This window comes from Elephas maximus, chromosome 17, assembly GCF_024166365.1.
Source record: "Elephas maximus indicus isolate mEleMax1 chromosome 17, mEleMax1 primary haplotype, whole genome shotgun sequence".
In the NCBI taxonomy this organism is placed as follows: Eukaryota; Metazoa; Chordata; class Mammalia; order Proboscidea; family Elephantidae; genus Elephas; species Elephas maximus.
The window spans coordinates 87,578,880-87,602,871 of NC_064835.1; the positions used below are offsets into that span (position 1 = coordinate 87,578,880).

A 23,992-nucleotide genomic window follows, 5' to 3' on the forward strand; every position below is an offset into this window, starting at 1 on the left:
CTGATGATCTATATGTCTACGCTAATGATCTATACATCTACAGTGATGATCTATATGTCTACAGTGATGATCTATACGTCTACAGTGACAATCTTTATGCCTACAGTGACGATCTATACGTCTACAGTGACGATCTATACATCTACAGTGACGATCTATATGTCTACACTGACGATCTATATGCCTACACTGATGATCTATATGTCTACACTGATGATCTATACGTCTACACTGATGATCTATACGTCTACAGCGATGATCTGTACGTCTACAGCGATGATGTGTACGTCTACAGTGATGATCTATACGTCTACAGTGATGATCTGTATGTCTACAGTGATGATCTATACGTCTACAGTGATGATCTATATGTCTACACTGATGATCTATATGTCTACACTGATGATCTGTACGTCTACACTGATGATCTATATGTCTACAGTGATGATCTATACGTCTACAGTGATGATCTATATGTCTACAGTGATGATCTATATGTCCACAGTGATGATCTATATGTCTACACGGATGATCTATATGCCTACACGGATGATCTATATGCCTACACGGATGATCTATATGTCTACAGTGATGATCTATATGTCTACACTGATGATCTGTACGTCTACAGTGATGATCTATATGTCTACAGTGATGATCTATATGTCTACAGTGATGATCTATATGTCTACACTGATGATCTATATGTCTACACTGATGATCTGTACGTCTACAGTGATGATCTATATGTCTACAGTGATGATCTATATGTCTACAGTGATGATCTATACGTCTACAGTGATGATCTATATGTCTACAGTGATGATCTATACGTCTACAGTGATGATCTACATGTCTACAGTGATGATCTATATGTCTATATTAATGACAATACCACACTGTCTTGACTACTGTAGCTTTATAATAAATTTTAAAGTCAGGTAGTGTGAGTTCTCAAACACTGTTCTTTTTCAAAAGTATTTTTGCTAATCTAGGTCTTTTGCATTTCTATAAATTTTAGAATCAGCTAATCAATATCTACAAAAAAACTTGCTGGGATTTTGATTAGGATTGAGTTGAATCTATAGATTAATTTGGGCAAAAGAGGCATTTTAATAATTTTGAAGTTTCCAATCCATGAGCATGGTCTATTTCTCCCTTTAAGTTTTCATTAAGTTTTATCAGCAATCTTTTGTCATTTTCAGTGCACGTCTTACTAAATTTATTCTAAAATATTTCATGCTTTGTTATGCTATTGCAAATTGGTATTGTTTTTAAAATTTAAATTAGTTGTTGCTTTCTAAGATTTTATTGCCATGCCAAAACAGATGGCCCCCTCCTCCCGACCCCAGCTACGGCAGGTGGCATTCTGTGGTAACAAAATTCTCTTCCTTTGGCATTTCTGCTGAGTTACAACTTATGCAAAGAGCCCTGGTGTCACAGTGGTTAAAGCGCTCAGTTGCTAACTGAAGGTCAGCAGTTCGAACCCACCAGCTGCTCCATGGGCGAAAGATGTGGCAGTCTGCTTCCATAAAGATTTACAGCCTTGGAAACCCTATGGGGCAGTTCTACTCTGTCCTACAGGGTAGGAAGGAGTTGGAATCTACTCAACAGCAATGGGTTTGGGACCAATTTATGCAGAAGGAGTTTAGAACACTGATACTGACACCCAACGTTTTGTTCTTCTTTGAAGCCCAATATGTGGAAAGAAGCAAGACCATCTTTAAATTGGCATCTTGGTGTCAATTTCAAGACCCTGGCAAGAAGTTTCTTAACTATCTGGATTTATTTCAAGACATTAAAGTACATTCTCCCAAGTGAAAAAAAATAAAGGATAATCTCTAGGCAAACTGATTAGAAAATAAAGCATAAATTACCAATATCGATTCTATGTGTATTTAAAGAAGTTGAATGTGTAATCTAAAAACCTTCCCACAAAGAAAATCTGGAGGCCCAGAAGGAGGGCAGATGCTCTTGTTTCGAGTGCCTCATGCAGGCTGGGTACTATGCTAAACCTACTTGATTTAGTATCTAATCTAATCCATAGAACAAATTTATCAATGAAATTACTTCCACTTTATAAATGAGGAAAATGGTTCAAAGACATTAACTGACTTTCCCAGGGCCACACAGAAAGTGGCAGAGCTGGGATGAGAACTGAGCTCTCTCTGACCCCTGATCCCATGTGCCTAAATGAATGTGTTCTTCCTGGTCTTAAACTGGCGTCGGAGAAGGTGAAGAGCTGAGCCGACAGGCATGAAGGTAAATGGTCCCCACGGAGCTGGACTGAGGTCACAGCATGAACACATCAGGGTCATGAGCATTACCAGATTTCAACAACCAGCAGGGCTGAGATCTCCTGAAGTTATTTTCAGATAAGTTTTAAAAATACATACAATTGTGTTGAAATATTTCACAACACTGTAACAATTGCCTTGAAATGTAATATCCAAGAGTACAGAGGACAGGTGTAATACAGTCTGCAATACACCTCAAAAATTACAAGGTGTGAGTGGAAGCATTTCTTAGCCTCCGACAATGATGCACAGCCATTGTGATAATTATACCCTTTGTTTGCGGTTTTTAAGAATTTGCCGTTTTTAAGAAACTGGCATCAAGGCAGCTTGAAATCTAAACATTCCCATTTGTTGTTAACAAAAACAAGGCCATCAGCAAACCATTAGATGGCAACTTTGACCCAATAATGTTTACTGGCCATTTCTCCAGGTTGAACTTTAACCAAAAGGTCAGACAGATTGGAATTTCAGGAGAAATCAGACTTCTTGTACCGTTCTGCCAACACACCAACCTCCTTTCAATTTGGGCCAGGACTGAATGAATTCTCTCACGGTACCACCTGCACTTCTCCTTGGTAACGTGGACGTGGACCAAGCTCCCATCCTTCCAGGGAGCGTGGACAAACTTGCTGCAGTATTTCGCATGGATTGTCTTCTTGATTGTCTCCTGAGGAAAGGACAAAGGACAGAAGCCACTTAGAAAATATTCAATAAAGAAGTTTCCAAATGGCACCTCAGTCTCTCAGCTCTTGCCCCCACCATAAAATTATAAAATCATTAATTCAACCAAGCAGGTACTGGGACCTGGTCCATGTGGAGCTCTGTGCTAGGTACCCTGAGGGATGGTCCAGAAAGATGTGTGAGGTCCAGTCCATGCCCCAGCAAAGCCAATGTTTTCAACAGGGAGACATTGCACAAACACACACACACGCAGCAAAACACACACAAAGATATATATAGAAAAATGGCAATGCAGAGCAGTAGACACCTAGTACCTGGCATCGGGTTCAGACAGTGAGGACGACAAGTCCTGGCAATGGAGGAAGAGTTCGCAGTGAACTGGAGGGTCAGGGCAGTCAATCCGGAGGAGGCGAGACTTGAGAGTCACACAAAGCATCTTTCCATTGCTGCTCCCTGCCCCAAATGAAGAAAAATAGCCAAGGACCCCACCCCACACCTACTGAGACATATAGAACTGGCCCAAGGACCAAAGCTTCCCACACGGAGAGCTCTCATAATGCCGGTCACTCTTCAGCACTCATCCAATATTTATCAAGCACTAGCCCATACCAGGCACCCTGGCGGCACAGTAGTTAAGAGCTCGGCTGCTAACTAAAAAGTCAGAAGTTCAAATCCACCAGCCACTCCTTGGAAACCCCATGGGGCAGTTCTACCCTGTCCTACAGGATCATTAGGAGTTGGATTTGACTCGACGGCAATGGGTATGAGTTTAGTCCATACTAAGCATTCTTCTAGGCACCAGGAATACAATCCATAAACAAAGGTGACCAAAATTCCTATCCTCATGGAGTTTATGTTACCGGGGAAGAAATGGAGGGAAGGGAATGGGGAAAAGTTAAAAATCTAAACAAGGAAACCTCAGCGAGAAGGTGACATTTGAGCAAAGACCTGAAGGAACTGAGAATATGAGCCACCTTTGTGTCTGGGGGAAGAGCACTCCTGTTAAAGGGTGCAGCAAGTACGAAAGTTCTAAGGTAAGAGTTTGGTTATCATGTCTGCAGAGCTTTAAGAAGGCCAGTGTGGCTGAAAGAGAGGGAGTGAGGGGGAGAGAAGTTAAGCTAGAGAAATAGAAGCGGAGGCAGGAAGCAGATCCTGTATGTCTGACAGCTGATGGGAATGACTCTGGCTTTTCTTCTGACTGAAACAGGAATCATCCCAGGGCTGAAACAAGGAAGTGACAGAACCTAATTTATAATTTTATAGGATAACTCTGGTTACTCAGCTGAGTACAGGCTGTAGATGGTCAAGGACTGATGTGGGGAGTGAGGAGGTCAGTTAGGTGGCATGGACCAGGTCTAACAGTGAAAATGGTAAGAAGTGGTCAGATTCTGAATTCTGGATGTATTATCAAGATAGTGCCGATGGGATTTAATGAGAGATCAAACATGGGTATGAGAGAAAAGAGAGGTATCAAGAATGACTCTAAGGTTTGGGGCCTGGGCAACTAAAAGATTTAATAGGAAGAAGATTACAGGGGAGCAGCTTTGGAAGGGAAGATCAGGATTTAGTGTTGGATATGTTAGGTTCAAGATACCTATTAGATACCCAAGTATTATGACAGGTAGGCAGGTGGAGATCAGGGAAAGACCCAGAGCTGGAGATATAAATTTGGAAGTCAGCAGCATAGGCACAGTATTAAATGCCATGGGACTGGATGACATCACCTGGGGAACGAGTGTAGGTAGAGAAGAGGTTCGAGGACTGGACCTCGAGGCTCTCCAGCAGTTAGAGGTTGGGGACACAGGAAAGAAGAAACAAAGAAGACTGAGAACAAGTAGCCAGAGTGGTAGGTGGAAAGCGAGGGCAGTGTGTTTTCTGCAAGCAAAATAAGAACTTCAAGGAAGTGATCAAGTGTATCAAATGTTGACAATAGGAAGTATTTCAAATGTTGATGATAGGTCAAGAAAGAAAAAGGCTGAAAATTGACCCCTGGATTTGGCAATTCAGGTATCCCTGGAAATAGAAGGTTTTGGTAGAGAGGTTAGGGCTTTTGCCTGACTGAAGTGGCAATGAGAACTGAAGAATCGGAGAAAGGAAGTGTATATAACTCTTTTGAGGAGATGAATTTTAAAGAGCAGAGAAATGAGGCAGAGCCGGAGGCAAGTATCAGGATCAAAAATGCATTTCTAAAACAGGAGAAATAACAGCATGTTTGTATGCTTAAGGGAAAGATCTAGAAATGAGGGAGAAAAAACGGCGTGTTTGTATGCTCATGGGAAAGATCTAGAAATGAGGGCAATATTGACAATATGAAACAAATAGAATGACTGAAGCGAGGGCAGAGGGGATCCAGTGCACTTGTGGAGGGGTTGACTGCAGACTGGAGCAAGGGCAGGTCGGCCTTCATAGAAGAAATGCAGGTAGAGCACACAGATGCAGACACAGGAGGATTTGGCTATGTGGAGGTGGATGTTCATGGACATTTGCTTCTGATTACTTCAACGTTCAGTGAAGCAAGGTCTCCTGCTGGGAGCCCATATGGAGAAGGTGTTGGAGGTTTGATGAGAAAGGAGAAGGTGCTCACCTAGAAGAAGGAGGGACTCAGGGGACTGGGAAAGCACTATAGGATTGTCGGGCAGCATAAAAGATCCCCATGAAGTTAGAAGTCATGAATGGAAGGTGAAGCCAGGCAGCATGGCTGTGTCATCTCCTCCAACCACATTCAGCTGCCCAGGTACAGATCAGACAAGGCAGGAAGCTGGACTTCACTAGGGTTGTGGTTTTGGCAGATGTGTACAGTAACATAAGAGCGGGCCCAGGGAGCTGAGGACGGATGGGGTCAAGAAGCTCATATGGCAGGAGAGGAGGGCAAAAGAATGGGGATGACAAAGAAAAGGTGGTGGAAACAAATCGAAACTCCCAGTGGGTTTGGAAGAGTGTTGGAATTAGGGTAGGAGAGGAAATGACGTGAAAAGTGTGGTCAGAGAGTGGTCAGAAAGTGGATGTTTGACACTGATTCTGTGGGTTATGATTACACAGTTATTTGTAATGACAAGATCAAGGGTATGCCTATGGCAGAAGTGGCAGAGATGGAGCAAATCACTGGGGAAGAGGAGGTCAAAGAAATGAAAGTCCCCGAGGGACTGAAATCACTAAGAATTAAAAGAGGTTTGGAGCCAATGACAGCAAGCTAGAAGCTAAAATCTTCAAGGGCTCATGATGGTGTTATGGGGCTCAGTAGGTAACAGCCACAAGGAGATGTAGTCATGATACAGTCTGACGACATGGACGGAGAGAAAGAGAAGGGACAAGCAGCAGCAAAGAGGAGCAACGAGGACACCACGTGCCTCCAGGCCCATAGGTACAAGTGGAATGGGAGGGACACCAGCCCCCACTCTAGAGAGCTGCAGGGGAGCAGGGGCCTGAAGAGAGACAAGCAGAGAAGGGAACATTTCAGAGGACTGGAGGATATAGGGGATTTGGTGATGACCAAGTTTCAGAGGGCACAGCGGAGGGATTTTAGGAGTTGGGGAACAGTGGAAGAGGGTCAAAGAAGGGCTGTTCGGCCATACAAGGATGAGAATTCAGGAGTCCGGTGGTGACTGCGGTGATCAGGGTTGAAGAACACAATGCGATCGGTCCTGATGATCCCAAAAGAGGCACAGAGAAATCACATCTCTACTGCAGTACAAGGATCTCTCTCAGCAAAATGATGGCGCCACGTTCCTGGGGTTGTCCCAAGAGGGTTCACCGCACTCTCAATCCCACAGCCTGCCCACACACAAACACGCCTGGCCATCAGCTACATGAGGATGAGTTCTATGTCAGGCACAGAATATGGTGGAACGGGAAAAGCACAGTCTGAAGCTTCGCAGACCCAAACTCAAACCCTGCCTCCACCTGGCAAGACATCTTGGGTAAGTTAACCTCTCAGGGGCCCTGTATCTTAGTTTTCTCATGTGTAAAATTAGAGCACAAATATTCACCCTGTATGTAAGCCATACAGGCATTCCATGAATGCTCATTTATGACTCACGATGTGGTAATAAAGAAAAGAAGGAAGCTAACATTTATTGGGCATCTTCTAAGTTCCAAGCACGGCGAATTCAGATTTTACAAACCACCACCCATTTTACGGATATGGAAAGTAAGGCTCAAATGGGCTGGATAAATTGCCCAAGTTCTCATAATAAGTAACTGGGAGAAGGACTATTTGCACCCAGGTCTTCTCACTCCAAATCCAGTGCACTCTCTAGGTGGCACACTGCCTGGCACATGAGGGAAGCCCAATAAACATTGTTAGATGAGACCACGATGAGACAACAGCGGGCCTTTGAACACTGGGGCGGGCTTTGTGCACCAGCAGCCTAAGTAACTGCACTGGCAATGTGATTTCAGGGGTGCTCCCAAATATCTAGTTGCTAGACTGCAGTGCGATTGATTACTGATTGATTACTTTTCTGTGGCCTTTCTAGCCAAGGTCTTGCAACTCCCACCCAGGTGGCTGGGCAGGACTGTGTAACAGGTTAATCTAAGGGGATTGGTCAGTTTTGCCTTAAAAGAGAGCCAATTCCAGAGGAGAGGAGAGGAGCCCACCATCACCAAGGAAGGTGAGACCAGCAGCAGAGGCCCGGCAGCGGGAAGCAGCCAGGTGGGCTTCCCAGCCCATGGAGAGAGAAAGCCAAGTGCCTTTGGGCAGAGACTGAGGGCCAAGGAGAGCTGTGCCTGCAAGCACAGCTAGGGAGAGGCTGTCCTGATGGAAGAACTGTACCCTGAGCGATCCTGAGACTGAATTGTAACTGTTACCTCCCCAATAAACCCCATAATTGTGAGTACGGTCTGTGAGTTCTATGTGGCCATTGCAGGAATTACTGAACCCAGCAGAGACGTAGAGAGTGGAGGGACGGTTGGTGTCAGAATTGGTAAAGATGGCAGAGAGAGGAGGTATGTCTGAACCCCACCTCATAGGAATCAGCCTTGGGCTGTTAGTCCTGGTTCTTCTTCCCCTTGTGAAGTCTGAGGAGGAGGCTGGTCAGACACAGCCCCCGCGCCGTTTTTACCTAGACTTTCCTGAAATTCCCTAATTAGAAATGCATTTTTATCTCCTTCTTCCACCTGTTCATCTATCTTAGAAAAGCTACCTAGTAAGCCTTTGTCATTTATTTCTCAGTGTTAACGAGTTTTATGGATTTGTACTTACAAACAGGTTTTTATAGTTAAAGCTTTAGGGAGGCCTACCCAATGGGAGCCTGGGGGAGTAAATAACCTACCTATTTCATAGTTGAGCCTCAGTTTCTCCCCACTTTATACACATCACAACTGTAGGTATAAATCCAGTTTCAGAAATGTGGCCCTAAATATTGAGAACACAATTGTCCCTTGGTCACTACTATTTGTAAAGGCGGCTGGCTTTACTTTATACATTTCAACTGTTACCATATCATTTGTTAGGACAAGAATCTGAGGGAAAACTCCTTTTTTTATAAGCCTAGTTCTTCAAACTGACCCTGTGAAATTTCATTTAAAACTGTCAAGAAAGAGCCAGGAGGAAGCCAGTATTCGAGCTAAGTCTGAACACACCGCGTTATTAGGGGCTCAAGCGGAGCCAGACTGACAGGGACTAATAATTGTAGATAACCAGTGTCGAATATATTATAAAATTGAAAATTCAGTTATGTATGATTTCCTGAACTAATAACATTATTGAATAATGTCTACAAAACCAGAAAACTCTGCTGGGGGAGGAAACTCACAAACGAGATTTTCCCTGCACGGCAGCCTTCACTCTGCACACTCGGAGAAGCCAGGAACAAGTCCTGTGTCAGCTCAGCATTTTTCTAATTCGATTTTCATATTTTTCAGTTGGTAGTTAACATGTGGCAATAGGAAGGCAAAAACACAGCACCACGCGGGTAATGTAGCCCCAGAGGCAAGGCCCTGCTCAGTGGGCAGCCAGCACAGTCGTGAGTGTCCAAGAGACTGTGGCTCCCCCACTGCAGGACCTACAGATCAGAGCCCTTGAGGATCGTACAGTGACCTTGGGTTTGAGGGGGCCTCGGCTTCCTCTGTCGGGAATCACTGGCTGCAGTCACTCTAAGTCTACTCTGCCGCCTCTGTCGTGCAGAAGAAAGTCCTGGCAATCTGCTTCCATGAAGACTACAGCCAAAACAATCCTACAGAGCAGTTCTACTCTGTAACACAGGGGGCTGCCACGAGGCGGAATCGACTCAAGGGCAATGGGTTTTAGCTACCATAGAGTCGGCCCCCAATTCATGGCAACCCCATGCACCGTGGAACGAAACGCTGCCCAGTCCCGTGCCATCCCTGGAACTGGCTGGGGGTTAGACTGTTGAGATCCATAGGGCTTTCACTCGCTGATTTTCCAAAGTAGATTGGCAGTCCTTTCTTCCTAGTCTGTCTTAGTCTGGAAGCTTGGCTGAAACCTGTTCAGTGCTCTTAGAGGGTTTGATTTTATGTTCACTGGGAATCTACAAGTGCTGGCTAGAATAATGCATCTTTAACACTTAAAATTCAGAAGTACCACAGAAACACCCGATTTGGGGATATTCACCAGCTAGTTTCTCTCTTCCATTCAATACGGGGGAACATTTTGACCTACTGTTAAATAATTCTGGGCTCATTATACCTATCATTTCTACAAGCTCAGCACCTGGCTTATGTATAACTCACTTCTGTCTAGCAGCTCTTTCCAGATTTGATCTCCACTCACAAGTACCATTTACAGGAGCATAAGGTAAGAAGCAGAAGAAACATCTTTCTTCATGGGAGCCCCAGATGCTTTCCTTCCATGCGGCCTTTCTATCTTGGGCCTGCCCTTGGCTTCTGATTTGAGGGATGCCTTACAGGCCTTTTTTTTTTTTTTTTTTTTTACAGGCCCAGGGCATCAAGGGAAGGTCCAGCCCCACCACAAATCCACTTCACTTACCGCACTGGTTTTCATAGACTCATCCTCCGGCTTAGCTTTTATATCGACAATTCCATCAACATGGCGGAAGGAGCAATCAGCAAGAACATTATAAAATGACAGCTTCTGGGCTTTCAAGCCATATTTCTGTAGCCACTTGTTGGAGTCCCACATGTCCTCTGGATTTGACTCATTCTCCACAGAGGTTGCTCCTGATTCAATTTCTGGAATCATAGTTCATCAACCATTCATGTCATGAGCCATTCATATTATACCCCGTACTTAATATTTACCAAGGTGGAACATGTTCTTTGTTACACCAAAGTCATTTCAGAAAATGTGCTTTCCAAAGCAGGACTGGCAAAAAATTAGTTCACAGGACTGGAAAGCAAGAATCTGTTACTTTTCATCTCACTTCCTCCTCTACCTCAGTTGACAGGCCCACGTATAGGAGGAACTGGCTTATAGACCAAGACTGTATGTTGGGAGAGCAATAAACTTAAAATTGGAAGATCTGAGTTCAAGTTCTGGCTCCATCCTTACTGGCTTGGGCAAGGTGCTCAAACGTGAATGAGTCACTCAACTTAACCTCTCAGTTTCAGCAGAATTCCCTTCCTGCAAATGGAAGATAGTATCCAATCGGCATGCATTAAGTATACTCAGGTGATTCAACGAGAAAAGTCATGACAATGTACTTTGTAATGCGAGTGAAGGATAAGCAGGGGTCTGCAGCCTGCGGTGAGGTGGAAGTCATCAACACTCACAGGCTGGCAGCTGCCTCCCAGAAAGCCCTCTTGTTACCCTGGCAACTTTATCCCAATTCAGAGCCTGGTGCCCAGCTCTGCAGGCTCACAGACCTTCTACGTCAGCTCAGGCACATAGAGCTGTATCTCAGCACAACTCACCTTATCAGGTTCACCGGGTAATATATAACCCAGAACAACTATTTCCCAGAAGTCTCCAGCCTTAGGCACATGCCCTTGGTGTTTTCCATAGATCACCTATACTCTGTCTGGAAGGAGGTGTCATGTTACCTGAGCAGGATACCATATAAGCCACCTTATTGTACAAGCAGAGAAGTGCTTGCCTAGGTGGCTAAAAACCCCTGCTGTCAGCTAAGAGAGGACAGGGTACCTGGGGGAGGGGCTGAGAGGAGAGGGAGGGTACATCTGGAGTTGAGAAGGAGGCAGTGGTCTCCTGGATCTGGCTTGCACTGATGGATGACCACTGATTGTGCACCTTCTTCCCCACCTCATGTTCAGTGATACCACTTTGGTAGGGTGGAATTGTCCGTGGCGGGAGTGTTTAGAGAACTTGGAAATCAGCAGATGCTACAAACCAGAGTTTTTTTATAACACCAGAATGCTGATTATTAAACATTTATCTGCACATAACTGCAAGGAAAGCAGAAACGGCCTTCACTCTTCAGCGGCATTGGAACCAGCGAGCCTAGACAAGTGTTCGGGGGGAGGAACCAGAGAGCAACAGAGGAGTTCTGGGAGGGGACGAACCACAGAACACTAGAGGAATATTGGCGGAGAAAGAACCACAGAGCACTAGAGGAGCGTTGGTGGGGGAAGAACCACAGAGCACTAGAGGAGTGTTGGGGGGGAGGAACCACAGAACACTAGACGAGTGTTAGTGGGGGAGGAACCACTTGGCACAAGAGGAGTGTTGTGGGGGAGGAACCACAGAACACTAGAGGAGTGTTGCGGGGGAGGAAGCACAGAACACTAGAGGAGTGTTGGGGGAGAGGAACCACAGAGCACTAGAGGAGTGTTGCGGGGAAAGAACCACAAAACACTAGAGGAGTGTTGGGGGGAATGAACCACAGAGCACTAGAGGAGTGTTGGGGGAGGAGGAACCACAGAACACTAGAGGAGTGTTGGTGGGGGAGGAACCACAGAACACTAGAGGAGTGTTGGTGGGGGAGGAACTACAGAGCAGTAGAGGAGTGTTGTGGGCAAGGAACCACAAAGCACTAGAGGAGTGTTGGGGGGGAGGAAAAACAGAGTACTAGAGGAGTGTTGGGGGGGAGGAACCACAGTGCGCTAGACGAGTGCTGCAGGGGAGGAACAACAGACCACTAGAGGAGTATTGGGGGGGAAGAACCACAGAACACTAGACGAGTGCTGGCGGGGGAGAAAAAACACAGCACTAGAGGAGTGTTGAGGGGGAGGAACCACAGAACACTAGAGGAGTGTTGGGGGGGAGGAACCACAGAGCACTAGAGGAGGGTTGGGGGGGAGGAACCACAGAACACCAGAGGAGTGTTGGGGGGAGGAACCACAGAGCACTAGAGGAGTGTTGGGGGGAGGAACCACAGAGTACTAGAGGAGTGTTGCGGGGGAGGAAAAACAGAACACTAGAGGAGTGCTGGTGGGGGATGAACCACACAACACTAGAGGAGTGTTGGGGGGAGGAAACACAGAGCACTACAGGAGTGCTGGGGGGAGGAACCACAGAGCACTAGAGGAGTGTTGGGGGGAGGAACCAGAGAGCACTACAGGAGTGTTCGTGGGGAGGAACCACAGAGTACTAGAGGAGTGTTGGGGGGAGAAACCACAGAGCACTAGAGGAGTGTTGAGGGGAGTAAAAATTGAGCAATAGAGGAGTGTGTTGGGGGGGAATCACAGAGCAGTAGAGGAGAGTTGGCAGGGGGAGGAACCACAGAGCACTAGAGGAGTTTGGGGGGGGAACCACAGAACACTAGAGGAGTGTTGGGCGGGAGGAATCACAGAACACTAGAGGACTGTTGGGGGGGAGGAACCACAGAACACTAGAGAAGTGTTGGGAGGAAGGACCACAGAGCACTAGAGGATTGTTGGGGAGGAGGAACCAAAGACCACTAGAGAAGTGCTGGAGGAGAGGAAACACAGAGCACCAGAGGAGTGTTCGGGGGCAGGACCACAGAACACTAGAGGAGTGTTGGGGGTGAGGAACCACAAAACACTAGAGGAGTGTAGGGGGGGAGGAACCACAGAACACTAGAGGAGTATTGGAGGGTGGAGGAACCAAGAGCACTAGAGGAGTGTTGAGGGGGAGGAACCACAGAGCAGTAGAGGAGTGTTGGGGGGAGGATCACAGAGCACTAGAGGAGTGTTGGTGGGGGAAGAACCACACGGCACTAGATGAGTTTTGGGGGGGAGGAACCACAGAACACTAGAGGAGTGTTGGGGGAGAGGAACCACAGTGCGCTAGACAAGTGCTGCGGGGGAGGAACAACAGACCACTAGAGGAGTATTGGGGGGGAAGAACCACAGAACACTAGACGAGTACTGGCGGGGGAGAAAAAACACAGCACTAGAGGAGTGTTGAGGGGGAGGAACCACAGAACACTAGAGGAGTGTTGGGGGGGAGGAACCACAGAGCACTAGAGGAGGGTTGGGGGGGAGGAACCACAGAACACCAGAGGAGTGTTGGGGGGAGGAACCACAGAGCACTAGAGGAGTGTTGGGGGGAGGAACCACAGAGTACTAGAGGAGTGTTGCGGGGGAGGAAAAACAGAACACTAGAGGAGTGCTGGTGGGGGATGAACCACACAACACTAGAGGAGTGTTGGGGGGAGGAAACACAGAGCACTACAGGAGTGCTGGGGGGAGGAACCACAGAGCACTAGAGGAGTGTTGGGGGGAGGAACCAGAGAGCACTACAGGAGTGTTCGTGGGGAGGAACCACAGAGTACTAGAGGAGTGTTGGGGGGAGAAACCACAGAGCACTAGAGGAGTGTTGGGGGGAGTAAAAATTGAGCAATAGAGGAGTGTGGGGGGGGAATCACAGAGCAGTAGAGGAGAGTTGGCAGGGGGAGGAACCACAGAGCACTAGAGGAGTTTGGGGGGGGAACCACAGAACACTAGAGGAGTGTTGGGGGGTGGAGGAACCAAGAGCACTAGAGGAGTGTTGAGGGGGAGGAACCACAGAGCAGTAGAGGAGTGTTGGGGGGAGGATCACAGAGCACTAGAGGAGTGTTGGGGGCGAGAAACCAGAGAACACTAGAGGACTATTGGTGGGGGAGAAACCACAGGGCACTAGAGGAGTGTTGGGGGAGAGGAACCACAGAACACTAGAGGAGTGTTCGGGGGGAGGAACCACAGAGCACTAGAGGAGTGTTGGTGGGGGAAGAACCACACGGCACTAGATGAGTTTTGGGGGGGAGGAAGCACAGAACACTAGAGGAGTGTTGGGGGGGCGGAACCACAGAACACTAGAGGAGTGTTGGGGGGGAGGAACCACAGAACCCTGGAGGAGTGTTGGGGGGGCGGAACCACAGAACACTAGAGGAGTGTTGGGGGGGAGGAACCACAGAACCCTGGAGGAGTGTTGGTGGGGGAAAAATGACACAGCACAAGAGGAGTGTTGTAGAAGAGGAACCACAGAACACTACAGGACTGTTGGGGGGGAGGACCCACAGAGCACTAGAGGTGTGTTGGTGGGGGAGGAACCACAGAACACTAGAGGAGTGTTGGGGGGGAGGACCCAGAGAGCACTAGAGGAGTGTTGGGGGGGAGGAACCAAAGACCATTAGAGGAGTGTTGGAGGAGAGGAAACACAGAGCACCAGAGGAGTGTTCGGGGGCAGGACCACAGAACACTAGAGGAGTGTTGGGGGTGAGGAACCACAAAACACTAGAGGAGTGTAGGGGAGGAGGAACCACAGAACACTAGAGGATTATTGGGGGGTGGAGGAACCAAGAGCACTAGAGGAGTGTTGAGGGGGAGGAACCACAGAGCAGTAGAGGAGTGTTGGGGGGAGGATCACAGACCACTAGAGGAGTGTTGGGGGAGAGGAATCACAGAACAAAACAGGAGTGTTGGGGAGAAGGAACCACAGAGCACTAAAGGAGTGTAGGTTGGGAGGAACCACAGACCACTAGAGGAGTGTTGGTGGGGGAGAAACCACAGGGCACTAGAGGAGTGTTGGGGGAGAGGAATCACAGAGCAGTAGAGGAGTGTTGGTGGGGGAGGAACCACAGAGAACAAGAGGAGCGCTGCGGGGGAGGAACCACAGAGCACTAGAGGAGTGTTGGTGGGGGAAGAACCACACGGCACTAGAGGAGTTTTCGGGGGGAGGAACCACAGAACACTAGAGGAGTGTTCGGGGGAGGAACCACAGAACACTGGAGGAGTTTTGCGGGGGAGGAAGCACAGAACACTAGAGGAGTGTTGGGGGGAAGGAACCACAGAACACTAGAGGAGTGTTGGGGGGGAGGAACCACAGAACCCTGGAGAAGTGTTGGTGGGGGAAAAACGACACGGCACAAGAGGAGTGTTGTGGAGGAGGAACCACAGAACACTACAGGAGTGTTGGAGGGGAGGACGCACAGAACACTAGAGGTGTGTTGGTGAGGGAGGAACCACAGAACACTAGAGGAGTGTTGGGGGGGAGGACCCAGAGAGCACTAGAGGTGTGTTGGTGAGGGAGGAACCACAGAACACTAGAGGAGTTTTGGGGGGGAGGAACCACAGAACACTAGAGGAGTGTTGGGGGGGAGGAACCACAAAGCACTAGAGGTGTGTTGGTGGGGGAGGAACCACAGAACACTAGAGGAGTGTTGGGGGGGAGGACCCACAGAGCACTAGAGGAGTGTTGGTGGGGGAAGAACCACACGGTACTAGAGGAGTTTTGGGGAGGAGGAAGCACAGAACACTAGAGGAGTGTTGGTGGGGGAGAAACCACAGCACACTAGAGGAGTGTTGCGGGGGAGGAACGACAGGACACTAGAGGAGTGTTGCGGGGGGAGGGAGCACAGAACACTAGAGGAGTGGTGCGGGGGAGTAACCACAGAACACTAGAGGAGTGTTGGGGGGGGGAACCACAGAAAGCTAGAGGAGTGTTGCAGGGGAGGAACCACAGAACACTAGAGGAGTGTTGGGGGGTGGAGGAACCAAGAACACTAGAGGAGTGTTGGGGGGGAGGAACCACAATGCAGTAGAGGAGTGTTGGGTGGAGGATCACAGAGCCTTAGAGCAGTGTTGGGGGAGAGGAAACACAGAACAAAAGAGGAGTGTTGGGGAGAAGGAACCACAGAGCACTAAAGGAGTGTAGGTTGGGAGGAACCACAGAACACTAGAGGAGTGTTGGTGGGGGAGGAACCACAGACCACTAGAGGAGTGTTGGGGGCGAGAAACCAGAGAACACGAGAGGACTGTTGGTGGGGGAGAAACCACAGGGCACTAGAGGAGTGTTGGGGGAGAGGAACCACAGAGCAGTAGAGGAGTGTTGGTGGGGGAGGAACCACAGAGAACTAGAGGAGCGCTGCGGGGGAGGAACCACAGAGCACTAGAGGAGTGTTGCGGGGGAGGAACCACAGAACACTAGAAGAGTGTTCGGCGGGGGAGGAACCACAGAACACTAGAGGAGTGTTGGGGGGGAGGAACCACAGAACACTAGAGGAGTGTTGGGGGCGAGAAACCAGAGAACACGAGAGGACTGTTGGTGGGGGAGAAACCACAGGGCACTAGAGGAGTGTTGGGGGAGAGGAACCACAGAGCAGTAGAGGAGTGTTGGTGGGGGAGGAACCACAGAGAACTAGAGGAGCGCTGCGGGGGAGGAACCACAGAGCACTAGAGGAGTGTTGCGGGGGAGGAACCACAGAACACTAGAAGAGTGTTCGGCGGGGGAGGAACCACAGAACACTAGAGGAGTGTTGGGGGGGAGGAACCACAGAACACTAGAGGAGTGTTGGGGAGGAGGAACCAAAAAACACTAGAGGAGTGTTGGGGGGAAGGAACCACAGAGCACTAGAGGAGTGTTGCGGGGGAGGAACCACAGAGCACTAGAGGTGGGTTGGGGGGGAGGAAACACAGTACACTAGAGGAGTGTTGGGGGGAGGAACCACAGAGCACTAGAGGAGTGATGGGGGGGAGGAAACACAGAGCACTAGAGGAGTGTTGGTGGGCTAGAACCACAGACCACCAGAGGAGTGTTGGGGGGGAGGAAACACAGAACACTACAGGAGTGTTTCGGGGGGAGCAACCACAGAGAACTAGAGGAGCGCTGCGGGGGAGTTACCACGGAGCACTAGAAGAGTGTTGGTGGGGGAAGAACCACATGGCACTAGAGGAGTTTTGCGGGGGAGGAACAACAGAACATTAGAGGAGTTTTTGGGGGGGAGGAACCACAGAACACTAGAGGAGTGTTGCGGGGGAGGAACCACAGAACACTAGAGGAGTGTTGGGGGAGAGGAACCACAGAACCATGGAGGAGTGTTGTTGGGGGAAAAACGACACGGCACAAGAGGAGTGTTGTGGAGGAGGAACCACAGAACACTAGAGGAGTGTGGGGGGGGCAGGAAGCACAGAGCACTAGAAGAGTGTTGGTGGGAGGAACCACAGAGCACTAGAGGAGTGTTGGGGGGGCAGGAACCACAGAGCACTAGAAGAGTGTTGGGGGAGGAACCACAGAACAGGAGAGGAGTGTTGGTGGGTAGGAAACACAGAGCACTAGAGGAGTGTTGGGTGGGAACCAAAGAACAGTAGAGGAGTGTTGGGGGGGAGGAACCACAGAACACTAGAGGAGTGTTGGGGGGAGGAACCACAGAGCACTAGAGGAGTGTTTGGCGGGGGAACCACAGAACACTAGAGGAGTGTAGGGGGGAGGAACCACAGAACACTAGAGGAGTGTTTTGGGCGGGGGGGAACCACAGAGCACTAGAGGAGTGTTCGGGGGGGAACCACAGAGCAATAGAGGAGTGTTTTGGGGGAGGGGGGAACCACAGAGCACTAGAGGAGCATGGGGGTGGGAGGCGGGAGGGAAGTGCTGGGCAGGGGAATGGTTTTTACAAAGTGTCCTATCACATATCAGGAGCCCCAGTGGCTCAGTGCTCAATGCTGGGCTGTAACCAAAAGGTTGGCAGTTCCAATTTACCAGCCACTCTTTGTAAACCCAATGGGGCAGTTCTACTCTGTCCCATGGGGTCACTAGGAGTCAGAATCAGCTGGATGGCAACGGGTTTGGCTGGTTTTTGTCACCTATCAGGGCCACCAGCCCTGCCGAGTTTAGTTCCACTTAGGCCAGGGGCTCTCAACCCTGAGAATTTCCTGATGAACTTTGAAAACTACTGATGCTGAAGCCCCACCAGATTCTGTTTAACTAGGGGTGTGGCCTGGACACTGAGATTTTTAAAAAGTTCCTGGAGGCGATTTAACTGTTCAGCCAGGCTTCCAGAATCACAGAGCCAGGTAGTTTATTTGGAGCTGAGGTCAGGAGGAAGAGCTTTCTAAATCATGACCTGGTAATCCCGCCAGTTGTGCTTCCAGCAGACACAGATTGAAACTAAATTCTTCTTGTAATTAAAAAGAAATGGCTATTGCGGGAAAGGAAACTAGCGTCCACGCTGACCTATTACTGTGTCTAAGGGAATGTATAATTACTGCAGGATTTGAGGAAATAAAACAGCCAATTGCTTCTGGGTAATATGTAAAGGCTGGCCATTAATGCTATCTGTGAGCCATGTCCTCAGATATTAATAGGGCATCTTTTAAATAATCACTCTGAAACCTACTGGTGTTGGAAAGTCTCAGAAAAGCTTGTTTTTGGCTTTTGAACTTTAAACCAATCTGGGATCAAGAGTCCCTTCAGGCGTTGTCCCCGCTGCCAGCAGTTAGTCTCCGTGAGCGGGCAAGCGTTTTCTCACTTTGCTCAGGGAGCCCCCAGTAACGGGAAGGGGGTGGACGAGGCAGGCGCCTTCCCCAGCTGCTAATCCCTGAGGTTCTCTTGCATGCTCGCCGGCATCACAGGCAAGCAGCCAAAAGGATGGAACCACTTTTGTTAGGGGTCAGCCTCCCGGGAGAAACCTTTCAGGTGACTGTCTTTCCTCAATCATTGTCAATTACATTCTAAGCCTTTGTCTCCTCTTTACTGCCGTTTCTCCTCCCTTCTCTCTGATCATTAGATGCAGTAGGAAATAAAATTTTCATTCAGTTATTTCCATGGCAACACACATAATATCACATCTTTCCACTCTGTTTTGCATCGCCTTCTGTTAAAAGACAAAAGCTCTTTTTCAATTATAAATTCAACCTTAGCAGAAAAGAAGTTACTAAAAACACACGCAAATAAATCTAACAAGGGTTTTTAAAGAGCCAGAAACTCTTATTCGTCCACTTTCACCCAGGACCAGGCAGTGCAACCACCCTGGGGACATGATCAAGCTCCAGTTACCAGCTGGAAAGTGGGCTGGGGACAGACCCCAAAGCAATATGAGCTTTCCAAAAGAAAAGACGGGGCTGCCAGCATTTGAAGGCAAAGCACCTCAGTGCTCTAAAGCTGAAGAAAGCAGGAAAAGGGGCATCTTTTCACTCCCAGTGTTGATGACTTCAGTTAGTGGCTGAGCCTACTTCCCCCAGAAGGGGACTGGAAGGCCATCACCTGTTCATTAGAGCCACCAAGGGGTCTTTTCCATTCCCCTGCAGTTATCTTAACTAAAAGTGTTACACGAATTCTCACCTACAGAGCTTGGGATTATACCCTCATCTCTCACAGAGCTGTGAGCTCACAGCTGGTTCTGATTGCACTCAGCAGATTGCTAAAGACTGTCCTTCAGTCAACAGTCATTGTCAGGTGCCGCTGAGTCGGTTCTGATTCATAACAACCCTGTAGGACAGAGTAGAACTGTCCCATAGGGTTTCCAAGGAGCAGCTGGTGGATTTGAACTACTGACCTTTTGGTTAACAGCTGAGCTCTTAACCACTGTACCACCAGAGTCCCTCAGTGAATAGCAGGAGAAGCAAATGGCAGATCCCATCTTCACCAGAGAGTTAACTTGCCCGTTCTGCTCCGTCCTACCTATCAATCTCAGAGCTTTTGTTTTTCATTGTTGAGAACTCGCGTAAGACCTACTGACCAATGCTTTCGAAATCCACAACTGCTATGGCCAGGGTCACATGCAAAAAGGCCAAGTGGGCATAGTTGATCAGTGCCTACTCCTGCCGCACCCCTCATCCACCTGTCCTCCAGGGTCAGTTTCCCCAGGGGCTCACAGCCATCACCACCATAAACTGCCCTCCCTGTCCTCATTCAGTGACAGCTACTTGTCTGGCAGCTCATTCCTGCCCTGCTAGGTCCATGTGCCTTCAAGGGGGCCTTCAGCTGATGAGTCAACTAGAGCCCTGGATCTGCAACAACTCCAGACAGCATCAGGTCCAAGGTTTCCCGAAGTGTGTTCCAGAAAACTACTTCCACTGCATGCCAGTGGGTGCTACTCAGAAAGAGGGCTCCACGGGCAGAGATCTGGGAGCTTGAAAATGAATGGAGTTTGAACAGGTTCCTTATCGTGGGACTTCTCTATGGGCAGTGTGGCTTACCACAAGCAGGGGCGAATGCAGTATTTCCTAAAGTTATCTAGCCCCACATCCTTTCTGCACAGAACATTTTGGAGGGCTTCTATTTTAGAATCCTGGTGGCGCAGTGATTTAAGAGCTCAGCTGCTAACCAAAAGGTCGGCCGCTCCTTGGAAACCCTATGGGGCAGCTCTACTCTGCCTATAGGGTTGCTATGAGTCGGAATTGACTCGAGGGCAATGGGTTTGGTTTTCTGGTTTTCTATTTTGCAGACCACATTCTGGTACACACTGTTGAATACCCCTGTTATCACAGGTGTAGAGAGCCACTAAACAAACCCTTGGCTGCCATGTGGGAAGTGACAGGGGAAAAGGACGCTGTGAATTACTGACAAGGAAACCTTCAGAAGAGGCTGGAAGTGATACCTGACTTAATAATAATAATGATAATAGACAGGCTTGAGGACAGCTGAAAGGGAGGGTGAAGGGTGGCAACTGTCAGGAAGAGAACTGCTGGTGAAACAGGTGAGCTTTCAGACAGACACGTGTGCAACGGCAAAGGTCACAGATTCCCTGAGGTGAGATGAAGATGGCCTGGTCTAATCACCTGTCTGACAGGTGATTACAACACCTTCGTTCTGATGTACTTGCTGACTGAAAAGTTTAAAGTTGGGGTAAACACTCTCTGTGGAGTCCCCAGAGTTACACATACGAGGGCCAAGGGCCAAAGCCATCCGGTGATGTGCCTGATGTCACATACTTACTATGTGACTGATTCCAAATGGGCAGTTTTAGAGTCTGCTCAGGGTGGACCATCGTCTCACCTTGGGGAAGACACTCTGCGGTTCTCAACATTGTCATTGGCAAAATGCAAGGGCCAGAATGCCCAGAGTGTCTTCAAGGAGAGCACATGGTGGGAAGGAGCCTAACCTGGGCTGATGGTGCCTTATACTCTTACCATAGTCACACATCTCTGGGGAAAAGTGAAAATAACAACTCTGAATTAAGGATTATTTTTTACCATTTTATAGGTGCGGAGAATGAGTCTCAGGAAAGTTAGCTGATGCAGTGCGTTAATTACTTTTGTGCGTGGCCTTTGTAGCCACGGTCTTGTAACTCCCACCCAGGTGACTGTGTGATAGGGTAATTGTGGTCTGTGAAGGGCATTGGTCAGTTTTGCCTTAAAAGAGAGCCAATTCCAGAGCAAAGGGGAAAGCCCACCACCACCAAAGTAGGAGAGACCTGAAGGAGACGGCACAGTGGGCTTCCCAGCCAACGAAGTGATAAAGCAAAGTGCCTTTGGGCAGAGACTGAGGGCCAGGGAGGAGTCTACACCTGACTCATGAATTTGGGACTTGCCAGCCTCCATGACTGTGTGAGCCATTTCCTTTATATGGTCTGTGAGTTCTGTGAGACGTTGCTGGGAATCAGGGAACCCAAAGACAGAGGGAGAGTACTGGGGTGAGAAGGAGTAGTTGATGTTAGGGATGATGGAGTGAGACGTTTGGGACATCTTTAAGCTCTGCCTCACAGGAACCAGCTTTGCGCTGATCCTCATAAAAGAAATTATTCATTTAGCTGATTTGGCCAACCTTATTTATTAAGTCCTTATACTCCCTTACACTATCTTGTGAAGAAAGGGTTTTTCTAAGGACTCTGGTCAAGTTCCTAGAGAGTAAAATTTTGAAAGGGTAGCCCACTGGAGAGCAAACAGACCTGTGTGGAGAGGCAGAAATAGCATCAGGCAGTGAGTAGAGAAATGTAAATTCAGGCCCAGGCTTTGACCCTGGCTGTGTGAACCTGGGTCTCAGTTTTATCATCTACAGAGTAAAAGGTCTGGACTGAATGGAATATTTTTAGACTGAATAGGAGGAGAAAAAATGCAGTAACAGTGAAATGGATGATGGATACCAAATCCTATAGAATAAAGAACACTGGAAAAGGTGCAGGTGATTTTCAGAATAAGGTAAGAGAAAGGCTCTAGATTTATACTCAGGCTCTCAGATGTCTATATACTAATGCAGACAGTACGGGGCTAATAAATGGTGTAAAAAAAAAAGACTATAGTTATAATTCCATCTGTGTCATTAGACACCACAGGTGGGAGTCTATAGCTGGAATGTGGAAACGGAAGAGCATGCCTTTTTCAGAAGAAACACAACAGAAGGAATGAAAAGTGGAAATGTATGTCAAAAAGGTCATCTTGAATGGTATCATCCGAAGGTGAAAGCACACTGAAAAGTTTATAAGAGAAGACTGTTAAAAAATATATATATACACATTCAAAAGCAACGTTATTTTGGGGTCGTACTACAGATCAATTGACCAAAATGAGTTTGTAGGTAATGTTTTCCTGACAGAGACCACAAAGTTGTTAGAAAGATTAGACAGAGACAGAAAATACCAAACACATGTTCTAGCAGTTTCCTCAGGAGGCAAACAAGCCGTGAGCCGCAGGAATGAGCATGCTAGTGACAGGGCCCTCAGGACACAGAGTATGGCCCATTACAGTGTGAGACCATCAAGTTCATGGGAGAACAGGAAAGAACTCTGAGTTTTAAGCCCTTTCTTCTCTGGAATGTCATGAAATGATTTTTTACTTCCTTCTTAAAATGTTTGTAAGATACACAATTTGCAAAATCAAAGCTCTTTCTGTAATCAGCTCACAAAAGAATTAGCCAGCTCTTAAATTTTTTTTTTTTTTTTAAATTTAGTCCTTATTCCCTTTTTCGATGCTAAACTGCTTTTCCTCCCTTGGGGGCTGGAAGAACCCTTTTTGGACGGGAAGAAAAGGCAAGCTGAGCTCTTAATCTGGATGCCTGCGTCTTGTCCCAGCGACGTCCACTCTGGCTGAGTCAAACAGTTTGTGATTGAAGGAGAAAGGTGGAAAGCTAATTTAGATTAAGATTCGTACCCAAAAACTTGTTGGCGTCATGTCACTTCCAACTCATAGCAACCCTAGAGGAGAGAGAACTGCCCCATAGGGTTTCCGAGGAGCGGCTGGTGGATTCGAACCGCCGATCTTTCGGTTAGCAACTGAGCTCTTAACCACTGTGCCACCAGGGCTCTAAGATTCATACCAATGGGCTAAAATTAACAATATAAAATTTAATAGGAAAAGACAAAGGCTTATATTTAGGATTTTTAAAAATCAATTGATGAAAAGCAGGATGGGGGAAGATGGGACTTCTCTGCCTAAAAGCTCCACCCAAAAAACCAAACCCGTTGCTGTCAAGTCGATTGTAACTCATAGCGACCCTATAGGACAGAGTAGAACTGTCCCATAGAGTTTCCATGGAGTGCCTGGTGGATTCGAACTGTTGATCTTTTGGTTAGCAGCCATAGCTCTTAACCACTACACCACCAGGGTTTACCTAAAAGCTCCAGAAGAGCCAAATGTCTTAGGCCCCATTAGTGAAAGCACCATATCCAGACCACAGGGACACAGCACAGTGCCACTCTCCTCAGGTCGATGGGCCACAAGCACGGTGAGCTGTTAGTTCAGAGGGGGTGCTCACAAACTAGGGCATCTGGAATTTTCACTTCGCAGCCAAGCAGGGGCACTGGGGGTGCTGTGCCCGGAGAAAAGCAAAGCTAGAGAAACAAGATCATAAGCCCGGAACATTTAAAAAGCTGTCGCATGGAAAAATAGGGCTCTTCTGTGTAATTCCAGAAGGTACGACCTGAGTGCATGAGTGAAAGCAGTAGAGAGGCGGGTGTCAGCTGAACACAAGAACACAACAGGTGGGCTGCTTCCAGGAGGGACTGTCTGCGGCTGACGTGGCTGACGGTATCCAGCAGAGACTGGTG

The 23,992-nt window shown here is 48.1% G+C and overlaps 1 protein-coding gene across 2 annotated transcripts in view; it reads right to left on the reverse strand.

The window, feature by feature from the left end:
• Positions 1–23,992, reverse strand: part of VWA3B (von Willebrand factor A domain containing 3B) — a 223,956-nt gene that overhangs the window by 116,314 nt on the left and 83,650 nt on the right. For both annotated transcript variants that reach the window (XM_049857248.1, XM_049857247.1), the window contains exons 9-10: positions 9,925–10,127; positions 2,810–2,964 (exon numbers count right to left, since the gene is read on the reverse strand). In XM_049857248.1, coding sequence (XP_049713205.1) covers positions 2,810–2,964; positions 9,925–10,127 — 358 coding nt within the window. The remainder of the gene's footprint in view (positions 1–2,809; positions 2,965–9,924; positions 10,128–23,992) is intronic.